We start from the raw sequence: 14,912 nt of genomic DNA, 5'->3' as shown, positions 1-14,912 counted from the left end.
CACTTGTCACCCTGCCTCCATTCTTGCTTGCCACCTTCCTGGACCCTTTTTATCCTTTGCACAACAGTCAAAGGGATCCTGTTAAAACATAAATCACTGAATAAATTTACTTATTTGTAATTCTAAAACATTTTACAAGCCAATTTTGTTTTATATTTTTCAGAAGAAATCAGAAAGTTTTCTTCCTCAAATCTTTTCTGTCAGGGAGAAAAAAATTAAAAAACAAATAGCAACTCTCTAATTTGTTCTCCCAAATAACTTTACTTCAATCTCAATAAAGCCTTGTTCCCACACTAGGGAGGATGGCCAGAAGGGAGCAAGTCTCCATAACGCCAATCCTTTTGATAAAACAAAGAAAACTGAATGCAACAAGTCTGTGTCCTTTAATCTGACCACCCTCTCCCTACTACTAAGTCTTTTTTTTTTTTTAAAGCTCTTTACCGCAACTATTAAGCACCCCTGAATCACCATGCTCCCCTAGCTTTGGGATTTGTCTGTTTCTGTTTGGTTCTGATTTGGTCACCTGCATTCCCAAATACAGGAGAGGTTGAAACAGTGTTCTAGGAAGACTTCTCAGGTAACAGCAATTAAAGAACAATTTTCATTATGTTGGAATTATCAACATGGTGACTTGGAACCACAGTCCTATAAGCAGACAGCATTTTACTAAGACACAAAAGGACGTTCACTGAATAATGTCATTTCCTCAATTCTCAAGTTCATTTGTGGTTTCTTTTTTTTGTGCCGGAGATCTTGCTCAAAACTCCACATGGTAAATTTAGTGGGGCTTGTTGAAGATAAAAAGGGTTAAGTAATACGAAAGATTAAAGTCATCTTTATAACAGGAATAGTATCCAATCAAATGCAGAGATATTTTAAATGTAAATAAACTCTAGAATCCTTGATTCCTAACAAGTAAATGAAGACTGCTCCTTCCAAGCTTTTCCTATCTCAGTAAATGGCAACTACATCCTTCCCTTGGTTCAGGCCAAAACCTTCCGAGTCATCCTTGACTAGCCTTTCTCCGCAGGTCCTTTACACCTGCCCTTCTCTCTGCCTACAGGGTTCCTTCTCCAGATAATCACAGTGACGTCACCTTCACCATTTTCAGATTTCTTCTCAAATATTATCTTATCAGTGAGACCTTCCCTGAACAACCTATTTAAATGAGTAAACTGCTTACCAACACAGCCACTGCTGTTTTTACTATTGTTCTCTAAACACTGTTCTACTTCAGACCTACATATCCTACATATTTGGCTTTTTTTACTTGTTGTTTAGTTTACTGACTGCCTCTCCCCACCAGAATGTAAGCTGCATGATGAATTCTGTGTATTCTCTATTGCTGAATCTCCAATTGGTAGAACACTTGAGAACTAACAGGCACTCAAGTATTTGTATCATGACTAAGTAAAATTATGATACTGACTCAGGAAAGGCAACCATTTAATCTTCATATAATTCACTTACTCCTCCCAATAAGCTCTAAAATGACAAAAACATCCTTCCTGACTGCAAACTGGTGATATTTAGGCGTAAATTTTGGAAGAAAACATTTTGCACCTCGTAGCATACAAGATATGGCTCATTCTTTAATTCCATTAACATAAAACTGGAAATTATTTTGAGAATTACAGGCAGCAGGTGGCATCACAATTTTACATTAAAGAGATTTATTTTAAATTCACCTACATCCAAACTGGTTTTACCATTAGTCACTGAGTTCCCCATTACTTTGAGCTGCCAAGCATTAAATGAACTAGGCCTAGACTTCATCTCTTATTTGAAATATGAGCTCCCTAACAAAATCTTGACATTTTGAATTTCCAAAGAGAAGCCCTACTATCTTATCTGAACTGCTACAATATTTAAACATTCAAAAAAAGCAAGTGCTTGAAAAGATCTCTGCTGAGATAGAGTTTATTTTAACCAAAATGCCCCAAACAAGTTCTCAGATTCAAACAAAATTAAAGTTAAAAAATACGAAAAAGCAAACCAAAACAATGATATTAGTATTAATCATTACTAATTGGAAGAGGCGCCACTGATAACCAAGGAAAGAAAATTCCTACCAAGTCGTGATAGACAATTTCTCCAAGAGTTATCACAACTCTTTCTCAACAGAGCACACTAAAATGTCTGTACAAAGGTCGTAATTTATTTTCTGTAGCTCTGCAGAAAAAAAAAAAGAAATTAAAACCAATTACTGAGAAAGTTACAACGTCATGATTAAAATTCTCGGTATATTCTGCATGTTCAGCTGACTAACAGCGCTAAAATACAGAGCTAAAATCAGTCGGTTCCACTCCATTTCCATGACGAGTACGTCACAAAGTTCTTAGGCAACTTTGGGCAATAGCAAAAGAAAAAAATAAGAAAGAAAAGGTAGTAATGGAAAAACAATGAAAACAGAACGGAGAGTATACCCTCAGGTGACCTCTTACATCCTAACAATTGTGGTGCGAACTTCTAACCTGATTGCTCAATCACAAGAACGGGAAGATTCTAGCAGTGATTAAGATTTTCCACGGCTAGAGGACAACGTCAAGGTGTGCCCTTGCATCTCCCACTTCCACTGCCTCCGTCCCCGCAACACCCTGAAATTGAGGGCCTCGCAGGGCCTGGGCTCCCTCTCACCGTCATTGCACTTATACTGGCAGAGCCCGTCCTCGCCTCCCAGGAGGTCCAAGGCGGCGTTCAGGTACGTGTCTATCTTGTGAACGCCGTTCCGGATGGTCTTCAGGGTGGCCCTCCAGTCGGTGGTCTGGGCCTGCTCCTGGCACCTGAGAGGTGCGGGCAGGAAGAGGAGTAGCAGGAGAGCGAGCGCGGGCCGCGGGAGCAGGGCCATCAGCGCTGCGCCGGGCCGTGCCCCCACGGAGCCCACGGGGCGCCTTGGAAGCGGCGCCAGCCCCCAGCTGCTAAGTCCCCAGCAGGCTACATGCCCACGCCTCCTTCCGAACTGGGAGGCGGGCCCTCCCCGCCTTTACTGAGCTCCCGCGGGGAGGCGGTGCCGTCGCCAAGACGCGAGACACTGCGCACGCGCTGACCTAGTCCCGCGGTCCCTACTGTGCGCCTGCGCCAGGGCGTGGTGCGTCAGAGGCTGGAGAAAGCGCGAGTGCGGGGCTGCTGTGGTGTCCACCGCGCCGTAGTAATTCCCACTTTGCGCCTCCGCCCGGGCTCCGGTTAGTATTGCCTGAGGGTGTAGTATTAACTCAATACCGGTGTCGGGCACCATCCCCCAAGGAGGCTGACTAAATCCGTACCGAGTGGCTGTGACCGTCGGGTTTTTTTTAAAGCCCCCTCCCGGGTGGTTGTAGGGTGCAGCCAGGACAGGTTCAGCCCAGCAGTTCCCTCCCCAACACGTCTCGTGGGACATCTTTTCGGTGTGTTCACCGTAGAAGAAATGAGTTCCCGTGGCCCCTTACAGAGGCGAGGGGTACAGCTGAGTTTTCTGTTTGAAATCGCGATTCTGCCTGAGAGGTGGAACCGAATCCAGAACTACCTCCTCGCGTTCTCGCCCTGTCTTCTAGACCCACGGTGGCTGCGGCTGGGAGAGCGTGAGCCACAGGTCGGCACTAGGCGGAGGTGCTGCCTGACTGGCAAGCATGAGCTAGAAGCTCCTTTAGAAATTCTGGAAGAAGAAAATAGTTGGACAATAAAAAGTGTTTTCTTTCTTGGTAAGGAAGAAACAGTGCTCTATACTTGGATACAGTTAAAAAAACAAAAAACTTTTAAACATGGTTTTCCTACTCAACATATTTTCTAACTTGATAACTACCGTGACGTTTCTCAGTATCTTTCCCTGCGCTATGCAGAATCCTTAAATAACAATTGCAGTGGTTGCCAAAGCTATAAATATCTGATCATCTTAGTATCCCAGAAGTTATCAAGAATTTCACAGTAAGATCAAGGGCAATATTGCAAGTATTAGGTGTGTATTTTCTTATTAAAATTCCCAATAAATTCTAGCTTGGCGTTTTGTGTTTGTCACAAGCTTCATAAGTATAATAAATGTGCACTTTAGAGTTCGTTAAGAATCATATCCTTCTTTATTGAGAACTTACTCTGCCATGCACTTCACATACACAATCTCTCACATTCAGAACACCGCTTTACAAGGATGCAGACTTTGGGTAAGTTAGAAAAAGCTGTCTCTCTCCACAGAAAACAGACGGATGTAGCTCAACCCCAGCCTGCCACCCTCAGCCAGGTGTCCCTGGGCTATGATCAACTCACCACAATGGAGGATGGGAGACAGGTGCCTAGGGATGGAATCAAGGTACAGAGAAGTCTGTGAAGTATCCAGTCAAACCAGGAACTATTTTTACCTCATGAGATGCCAAAGATTTTTGTTTCTTCATTTTTGTACGGAATATACCAAAACATTCAGAAAAGGGAGCATATAATTTTTTTTTTTTTAAGCTTTCTGGAGCATTGGTTTTCTCATCTCTAGTGTGGGTGTTGAATTAGACTATCTCTGGAGTCCCACCTAGTTCCACCTCCCAAACCCTTAAACCGGGTTTGGTTCTTTGAAGTCTTCAGAGAAACTCTCCCATATGTGAGTATATCTTCCACAAGCAAAGAGAGAATGCAATAACCTGATTCCAACCCTTAGTAACAGAACCTCCAAAGGCTTTCCTTTTTTCTTTTCTCTATTCATTTACTCCTTGGTGATCTCATCTGATCTCTTTCTTTCTTTTCTTTTTTTTTAGATTTATATCCAAGTTAGCATATTGTGCAATAATGACTTCAGGAATAGAATCCAGTGATTCATTCCCTACATATAACACCCAGTTCTCATCCCAACAAGTGTCCTCCTTAATGTCCTTTGCCCACTTAGCCCATCCCTCCAGCAACCCTCAGTTTGTTCTCTATATTTAAAAGTCTCTTGTGTTTTGGGGCGCCTGGGTGGCTCAGTTGGTTGACCGTCCAACTTCGGCTCAGGTCATGATCTCACAGCTCGTGAGTTTGATCCCTGCGTCGGGCTCTGTGCTGACAGTTTGGAGCCTGGAGCCTGTTTCAGATTCTGTGTGTCCCTCTCTCTCTGCCCCTAACCCACTTGCATTCTGTCTCTGTCTCTCTCAAAAATAAACAGTAAAAAAAAAAAAAAGTCTTGGGAATGCAAGCTGGTGCAGCCACTCTGGAAAAACAGTATGGAGGTTCCTCAAAAAACTAAAAATAGAACTACCCTATGACCCAGCAATTGCACTACTAGGCATTTATCCAAGGGATATAGGTATGCTATTTCGAAGGGACACATGCACCTCAATGTTTATAGCCACACTATCTACAATAGCTAAAGTATGGAAAGAGCCCAAATTTCCATCAATGGATGAATGGATAAAGAAGATGTGCATATATATACAATGCAGTATTACTCAGCAATCAAAAAGAATGGAATCTTGCCATTTGCAACTACATGGGTGGAACTAGAGGGTATTATGCTAAGCGAAATTAGTCAGAGAAAGACAAAAATCATATGACTTCACTCATATGAGGACTTTAAGAGACAAAACAGATGAACATAAGGGAAGGGAAACAAAAATAATGTAAAAACAGGGAGGGGGACAAAACAGAAGAGACTCATAAATATGGAGAACAGAGGGTTACTGGAGGGGTTGTGGGAGGGGGGTAGGCTAAGTGGGTAAGGGGCATGAAGGAATCTACTCTTGAAATCATTGTTTCACTATATGATAACTAATTTGGATGTAAATTTAAAAAATAAAAAAATAAAAAAAAGTCTCTTCTGTTTTGCCCCTTCCCTGTTTTTATGTTATTTTTTCCCTTCCCTTCCGTTCGTTTTGTATCTTCAATTCCACATATGAGTGAAGTCATATGATATTTGTGTTTCTCTGTCTGATTTATTTCACTTAGCATGAGACCCTCCAGTTGCATCCACGTTGTTGCAAATGACAAGATTTCATTCTTTTTGACTGCCGAGTAATACTCCATTGTGTGTGTGTGTGTGTGTGTGTGTGTGTGTGTGTGTGTGTGTGTGTGTGTACCACATCTTTATCCATTCATCAGTTGATGGACATTTGGGCTCTTTCCATATTTTGGCTGTTGTTGAAGCACTCCTATAAACATTGGGGTGCATGTGCCCCTTTGAAATAGCACACCTGTATCCTTTGGATAAATAACTAGTAGTGCAATTGGTGGGTCATACAGTAGTTCTATTTATAATTTTTTGAAGAACCTCCATACTATTTTCCAGAGTGGCTGCACCAGTTTGCATTCTCACCAGCAATGCAAAAGGGTTCCTCTTTCTTTGCATCCTTGCCAGCATCTGTTGCCTGAGTTGTTAATTTTTTAGTTACTCTGACTGGTGTGAGGTGGTATCTCATCGTGGTTTTGATTTGTATTTCTCTAATGATGAGTGATGTTGAGCATTTTTCATGTGTCTGTTAGCCATCTGGATGGCTTCTTTGGAAAGGTGTCTATTCATGTCTTTTGCCCATTTCTTCACTGCATTATTTGTTTTTGGGGGGGGGTGTTGAGTTTGGTAAATTCTTTGTAGATTTTTGATATTAACCCTTTATCTGGTATGTCATTTGCAAATATCTTCTCCCATTCTGTCAGTTGCCTTTTAGTTTTGCTGATTGTTTCTTTCACCCTACAGAAGTATCTTGATGAGGTCTCAATAGCTCATTTTTGCTTTTGTTTCCCTTGCCTCTGGAGACGTGTTGAGTAGGAAGTTGCTGTGGCCAAGATTAAAGAAGTTTCTGCCTGCTTTCTCCTCGAGAATTTTGATGGCTTCCTGTCTTATGCTTAGCTCTTTCAACTCAAAGCTCTTTTCAACTCAAAAACCATTTTGAGTTTATTTTTGTGTATGGTGTAAGAAAGTGGTCCAGGTTCATTTTTCTGCAATGTTGCTGTCCAGTTTTCCCAGCACCATTTGCTGAAGAGACTGTCTTTATTCCATTGGATATTCTTTCCTGCTTTGTCAAAGCCATATATTTGTGGGTCCATTTCTAGGTTCTCTATTCTGTTCCATTGATCTGAGTGTCTGTTTTTGTGCCACTACTATTACTGTCTTGATGATTACAGCTTTGTAATAGATCTTGAAGTCTGGGATTGTGATGCTTCCAGCTTTGTTTTTTTTTTTTCTTTCTTGTTTTTCAGCATTGCTTTGGCTATTTGGGGTCTTTTCTGGTTCCATATAAATTTTAGGATTGTTTGTTCTAGCTCTGTGAAGAATGCTGGTGTTATTTTGATAGGATTGCATTGAATATGTAGATTGTTTTGGGTAGTGTTGACATTTTAACAATGTTTGTTCTTCCAATCCATGAGCATGGAATATTTTCCCATTGTTTTGGTGTCATCTTCAATTTCTTTCATAAGCTTTCTATAGTTTTCAGTGTATAGGTTTTTCACCTTGGTAGTTAGGTTTATTCCTAGGTATTTTATGGGTTTTAGTGCAATTGTAATAGGATCGAGTCCTTGATTTTCCTTTCTGCTGCTTCATTATTGGTGTATAGAAATACAACCAATTTCTGTGCATTGATTTTATATCCTGCAACTTTGCTGAATTCATGAATCAGTTCTAGCAGGTTTTTTGGTGGAATCTTTTAGGTTTTCCATACAGAATATCATGTTGTCCATGAAGAGTGAAAGTTTGACTTCCTACTGGCTGATTTGGATGCCTTTTATTTCTTTATGTTGTCTGATTGCTGAGGATATGTTGAGTAACAGTAGGGAGAGTGGACTTCTTTGTCATGTTCCTGACCTTAGGGGGAAAGCTCTCAATTTTTCCCCATTGAGGTTGAATTAACAGTGGGTCTTTTGTATATGGCTTTTATGATCTTGAGATATGATCCTTCTATCCCTACTTTCTTGAGGGTTTTCATCAAGGTAGGATGCTGTATTTTGTCAAATGCTTTCCCTGTGTCTATTGAGAGGATCATGTGTTTCTTGTCCTTTCTTTTATTAATGTAATGTATCACATTGGTTGATTTTCAGATATTGAATTAGCCCTGCATCCCAGGTATAAATCCTACTTGATTATGGTGAATAATTTTTTTAATACATTGTTGGATCCAGTTGGCTAGTATCTTATTGAGAATTTTTGCATCAGTGTTCATCAGGGAAATTGGTCTATAGTTCTCCTTTTTAGTGGGGTCTTTGTCTGGTTTTGGGATCAAGGTAATGGTGGCCTCATAAAATGAGTTTGGAAGTTTTCCTTCCATTTCTATTTTTTGGAACAGCTTGAAAAGAATAGGAGTTAACTATTCTTTCAATGTTTGGTAGAATTCCCCTGGAAAGCCATTGGCCCTGGACTTTTGTTTTTTGGGAGGTTTTTGATTACTAATTCAATTTATTTACTGGTTATAAGTCTGTTCAAATTCTCTATTTCTTCCTGTTTTAGTTTTGGTACTGTATATGTTTCTTGGAATTTATCCATTTCTTCCAGATTGCCCAATTTATTGGCATATAATTGCTCATAATATTCTTATTATTGTTTGTATTTCTGCAGTGTTGGTTGTGATATCTCCTCTTTCATTTTTTATTTTATTTATTTGGGTCCTTTCCTTTTTCTTTTTGATCAAACTAGCTAGGCGTTTATCAATTTTGTTAATTTTTTTCAAAGAACCAGCTCCTGGTTTCATTAATATTCTTTTTTTCTTTTTTTAATTTTCTATAGCATTGATTTATGCTCTAATTGTTATTATTTCCTGTCTTTTCTGTTTTTGGGTTTTATTTGCTGTTATTTTTTCAGTTCTTTAAGGTGTAAGGTTACATTGTGTATCTGAGACCTTTATTCCTTCTTAAGGAAGGCCTGTATTGCTATATCTTGCCTCTTATGACTGCCTTAGCTGCATCCCAGAGGTTTTGGGCTGTCATGCTAGCTCATTTTCATTGGCTTCTATGTACTTGTGAATTTCCTCTTTAATTTTTTTGGTTAACCCATTCATTCCTTAGCAGGATGTTCTTTAATCTCCAAGTATCTGTTGTCTTTCCAAATTTTTTCTTGTGGTAGATTTCGAGTTTCATAGTATTGTGGTCTGAAAATATGCATAGTATGATCTCAATCTTTTTGATCTTGTTGAGGGCTGATTTGTCACCCAGTATGTGATCTATTCTGGAGAATATTCCATGTGCACTCAAAAAGAATGTGTATTTTGTTGCTTTAGGGTGAAATGTTCTGAATGTATCTGTTAAGTCCATCTGGCCCAGTGTGTCATTCAAAGCCATTGTGTCCTTGTTGATTTTCTGTTTAGATGATCTGTCCATTGTTGTAAGTGGGGTGTTGAAGTCCCCTACTATTATGGTATTATTTCTGTATGTTTGTGATTAATTGATTTATATATTTGGGTTCTTTCAGTTGGGGGCATAAATATTTACAATTGTTAGATCTTCTTGTTGGATAGACCCCTTAATCATCATGCCCTTTTTCATCTCTTGTTACAGTCTTTATTTTAAAATCTAGATTGTCTGATATACGTATGGCTACTCTGGCTTTCTTTTGGCGACCATTAGCATGATAGATGGTTCTCCATCCCCTTACTTTCAATCTGAAGGTGACTTTAGGACTAAAATGGGTCTCTTGGAAATAGCATATAGATGGATCTTGTTTTCTTATCCATTTTGTTACCCTCTGACTTTTGACTGGAGTGTTTAGACTATTGACATTTAGATTGAGTACTGAAAGATAAGAAATTATTGCCATTGTGTTGCCTCTAGAGTTGGAGTTTCTGGTCGTGTTCTCTGGTCCTTTCTAGTCTTTGTTGCTTTTGGTCTTTTTTGTTTTGTCTTTTCTCCTCTCAGAGAGTCCTCCTTAAAATTTCTTGCAGGGCTGGTTTAGTGGTCACAAACCCCTTTAGTTTTTGTTTGCCTGGGAAACTCTTTATTTCTCCTATTTTTCTCACAAATTTTAAAGTTTATTTATTTTCGAGAGACAAAGACAGAGCATGAGCAGGGGAGGAGCAGATAGGGAGGGAGACACAGAATCTGAAGAAGACCCCAGGCTCTGGGCCATCAGCACAGAGCCTGATAGGGGCTCAAACCCACAAACCATGAGATCATGATCTGAGCTGAACTCGGATGCTTAACTTACTGAGCCACCCAGGTACTCCTCTCCTTCTATTTTGAATGACAGCCTTGCTAGATAAAGAATTCTTGGTTGTAGGGGCACCTGGGTGGTTCAGTTGGTTAAGTGTCTGACTTTGGCTCAGGTCATGATCTCACTGTTCATGGGTTCAACCCCTCATTGGGCTTTGGCTCCAGCTTGGAGCCTGGAGCCTGCTTCAGATTCTGTATCTCCCTCTCTCTCTGCCTCTCTCCTGCTCTCACTCTGTTTCTCTCAAAAATAAACATTAAAAAAAAAGAATTCTTGGCTGTATATTTTGCCAATTTAGCATGTTGGATATATCCTGCCACTCCTTTCTGGCATGTCAAGTTTCTGTGGATAGGTCTGCTGTGAACCTGAACTGTTTTCCCTTACAGGTTAAGGACTTTTTTTTCCCTTGCTGCTTTCATAATTCTTTCCCTGTCTGTGTATTTTGTGAATTTGACTATTATATACCTTGTTGATGCTCAGTTTTTGTTGAATATAATGGGAGTTCTCTGTGCTTCTTGAATTTTGATGTCTGTGTCTTTCCCCAGGTTAGGAAAGTTTTCTGCTATGATTTGCTCACATAAATCTACCCCTTTTTCTCTCTTTTCATCTTCTGGAACTCCTATGATTCAGATGTTATTCCTTTTTAGAACTGAGTTCTCTAATTCTTATATTATGCTCCTTGCCTTAGTTTCCCTCTTTTTTCCTGCTTCTTTATTCTCCATAATTTTGTCTTCTATATCGCTGATTCGCTGCTCTGCTTCATCCGTCCTTGCCGCCGTGATATCTATTCAAGATTACATCTGTTATGGTGTTTTTAATCTCATCCTGACTAGATTTTACTTCTTTTATCTCCACAGAAAGGGACTCTCTGCTTTTTTCAACCACAGCTAGTATTATTATTTTCATGATTCTAAATTCTAGCTCAGACATCTTGCTTATATCTGTGTTGATTAAGTCCCTTGCTGTCATTTCTTCTTGTTCTTTCTTTTGGGGTGAATTCCTTCATTTTGTCATTTTGGAGGAAGAAAAAGAATGAATAAAATAAAAAAAGAAGATTAAGAAGATTAAAAACAACACACAAAAAATCAAATAAAGGAAGCTAGATCCTAGGTATGTTTCGGTCTGGTTGTTGAAAGAAGCTTGATTGAATAGAGAAAAAGGGAAAGAAAAGAAAAGGAAAAAGAAAAAAGAAAAAGCAAGAAAACATTTAAAAATTAAGAAAATGTATACAATAAAATAGAATAAAATGAATTGGAGAAGGTAAAATAGAATTAAAAAAAATAAATTACCAAAAAAAATAGAGAAAATTAACAATTTTTATATAAAAATGGAAAATAAAAATATTTTTTCTATTTCTGTATCCAAGAATAAGAAACAGGAAAAGAAAAAAAGAAAAAAGAAAACACAAAAACAACCAAAAAACACCTGAATAGGTGGACCAGCAAACAAAATGAAATCCAAATGAAATTACATCCAGTTTCCCCTAGAGGTCAAACTATGAAGCATTTTATAGTCCATACATTAAGCAGGCAGAGACTTGTGGTCGTCCTCTAGGGCTTGGTTGGTGCAGTTGGACAGGGCTTGGTGCAATGTCTCTGTTCTCCATTATGTGGTGCTGCTTAGCTTACTGGGGTGGATCGGGTGTGGCGCGCATGTGTATGTTTGTGCACATGTGCAGGAAAGGTGAAAATGGCATCACCCAGCTTCCCAGTGTCTAGCATCAGAACTCTGTGCTCTACCCACCGGCAGCTCTCCTTTGTCTCTGGCTTCCTTCCACTCCCTGCTTCTACATTATCTGCACCCAAGCTGTCAGCCTGCCAGGTGGCACCTACCTCCTGAATTTTATCTCAGATGAGACTGTATTTCCAAACCCCTCACTTCTGAGGGCCCTGTGGCTTGGACCCACTCTGACCTTTTGGGGAAGGGTCTTGCCAAGCAATGTCCAGATGCTGGCTTGTCCCCAGGAATGTTCCTGTGATCACCCTGCTGTAGAGGCTCAGAGGTTGTGACTAGATGCTGGCTTGCCTCCCAATAAATTCATGAAATCTTGTAGCAGCAGTGTTTCAGGGATTATCATAAATCACAATACACAACCCGCGTCAGGTTTCACTGCACCCTGGCATTTTTGTTCTAATACCAGCAATCATATTCTTTGGGGTCCACTGGGACCTTTGTGGGGAGGCTGTACAGCCTCTACCAAATGCCCTTCTAGCAGGGTAGCAGGGAAACTGCTTCTCCCTATGTGACCTGTGGACCCCTCAGACCTTGCCGCCTGCTCCTGTGGATTTGCCCTTCCCACCAGAGCAGAATCAGGTTGTCTAGATACACTTTGGCTGTGGATGGTCAGGAGCTGAAGCCGGGAAACCAGCTAGGACATAATGAACCAGGTAAGACATTATTATTGCTTGTCCCAGGGAAGAAGAAGTGGTGGTGTGAAAGTGGTCACATTTTAGATATAACTTGATAGTAGAGCCAACAATATGGTATATGAGGGAAAGAGGAATCAAGGGATGACATTAAAGTTTTGGTTTAAACAGTTAGGATAGTGAGTTCTTACTAATTGAAACAGAGAGGATTCTAAAAGGAGATTTCAGGGAAAATTTAGGAAATTAATTTTAGACATACCATTTTTGAGAAGCTTATTCTGAATTTGTAGTTCAGAGGTGGGATAAGGACTAGAAATGAATTTGGAAATCATCAGCATAGATACAACTTTTAACGCTATGGGACTAGAAGGGATCCTTTAAAAAATGAGTGTGTAAAGAGAGGCAGAACAAAGTTTAAGTCATAGGAGGTCAGGGAACAAAGAAGCAGTAAAGGAGGCTGAAAAAGAGCAGCCAAGTGCAGCAGGAGAGTGCTATATTGCAGAGTGCTATAAGAAAAACAGAACCATCACTTTGGCTGATGTGGAGGAAGATGAAGACGTGATATTGATCATTGGATTTAATAATATGGAGGTCATGGTGAACACCACAAGATAAGTTTCAGTGGAATATTGGGGACAAAACACATTTGTGGTCAGAGGGGGAAAAAAAAGGAAGAGGAATTGGGAGAAGCAATTTTAATCAATATTATCAAAACAGAAGTGCCTGGTTGGCTCAGCTGGTTGAGGGTCCGACTCTTGATTTCAGCTCAGATCATGATCTCATAGTTTGTGAGATAAAGCCCCATGTTGGGCTCTGCATTGACAGCACAGAGCCTGCTTGGATTGTCTCTCTACCTCTCTCTCTGCCCCTTCCCCACCCCCCCAGCCCTCAAAATAAGTAAATAAATATTTTAGAAATATTGTCAAAACAAAATTACAAAATTATAAAATATGCTGTATTTGTGCTGATTCTTGTCCAAATGATACATGTGCCTTGCAATGGGATCTTCTGACTGGTTGAGATTAGGCTGTGTTTTCTTTTCTTTTCTTTTTTTCTTTTTTAAATTTTTTAAATGTTTATTTATTTAAAAAATTTTAAATGTTTTATTTATTTTTGAGAGACAGAGAGTGACAGAATGCGAGTGGGGAAGGGTCAGAGAGAGAGAGGGAGACACAGAATCCGAAGCAGGCTCCAGACTCTGAGCTGTCAGCACAGAATCTGGTGTGGGGCTTGAACTCAGGAACCGTGAGATCATGATCTGAGCCGAAGTTAGAGCTTAACTGACTGAGCCACCCAGGCGCCCCTAGGCTGTGTTTTCCACTCCAATTATAAGCATAATCAGTCAGATACACCTTCTAGAAACCCCTAATGATCTCTTCACTGTCATAGACATCAAGGAACATGATGGTATTAATGAGTAAGAATGCAAAATTTATTGGCTTTAATGTAACATATTAACTCAGAATGTGTGGAAAGTAGAGTCCTGTGTTACCTGAAATAACAAAACATCAACAAAATGCAAATGATCAAGGGCAGTTTCTATTTTCTAGTCTTTCCCAATGTCTCATCAAATGGCCTGAGCAATGTTATTGTGATGAAAATAATACGGAGTGGTGAAACCCTTCCAGATGTAATGATCAATCTGCCCAGTGATAAGGCTGATACATTGCTTTCTAAAAAGAGCTCACAAGAAGGGGAAATAAGTGCTAGTTTCCAGCCTCTGCTTTTAAAAAAAATTAAAAATTAATGGTGTGAATAGCTTTCAACCCTGGAACAAAGTGAAAGAAAAGTGATGACTGCACCAGATCTGCAAGGATGGGCTGGTTCTATGATTTATTGAAGATAATGGTTCTCCATTTGGGGAGGTCTATTAGGCAAATGTGATCAGTATTTTAGACTGTTTGGGCTGCTGTAACAAAATACCACTGATTGGGTGATTTATAAACAACAGGAATTTATTTCTCACAGTTCTTAAGGCTGGAAGTTGAAGATCAGGGCACCAGAGTCGTTAGGTCCTGGAGAAGGCTGTCATCCAGTTTGTACACGACTGTCCCTCACATGGTGGGAGAGAGGTGGGGTTTCTGGAGTCTCTATTGTAAAAATAGTAATTCCATTCATAAGGGCTCCACCCTCATGACCCAAACACCTTCCAAAGACCCCACTTCCTAATACCGTTACATTGGGCATTAGGATTTCAACATATGAGTTTTGGGAGAACACAAACACTCAAACACAGGTATCAAGAAAGAGATTTTCAAGTGATCTCGGTGGGCAGAATGTAAGATTACTCAGCACACAGAGAGGGTGCACTGGACAAGATGGAAAGGAACCCACTTGGGTGCAATTGCAGGGTTTTAGACCATCAGGATAAATTCAGGTGTATGTGGTTTCTCTAGGTTGGGTTTCTGGCTACTTCCAGAAATCTAGAACCAGATTTTTCAGGTTCATATTTCCTACTGCATCCTATACATCTTTCCTAGGCTCCCAAA

The 14,912-nt window shown here is 40.0% G+C and overlaps 1 protein-coding gene across 2 annotated transcripts in view; it reads right to left on the bottom strand.

Moving 5' to 3' along the window:
• PLA2G12A (phospholipase A2 group XIIA) overlaps nucleotides 1-3,009 on the bottom strand; it is a 35,313-nt gene extending 32,304 nt beyond the window's left edge. Inside the window, exon 1 of one of the 2 annotated variants that reach the window (XM_007098273.2) lies at nucleotides 2,638-3,009. In XM_007098273.2, coding sequence (XP_007098335.1) covers nucleotides 2,638-2,848 — 211 coding nt within the window. In that variant the 5' untranslated portion in view covers nucleotides 2,849-3,009. The remainder of the gene's footprint in view (nucleotides 1-2,637) is intronic. The other variant, XM_007098269.3, reaches the window with a different exon arrangement.
• Between the last annotated feature and the right edge of the window lie 11,903 nt (nucleotides 3,010-14,912).

This window comes from Panthera tigris, chromosome B1 (genome assembly GCF_018350195.1).
Source record: "Panthera tigris isolate Pti1 chromosome B1, P.tigris_Pti1_mat1.1, whole genome shotgun sequence".
NCBI lineage: Eukaryota > Metazoa > Chordata > Mammalia > Carnivora > Felidae > Panthera > Panthera tigris.
This window is presented reverse-complemented; position numbering and strand designations above follow the sequence as displayed.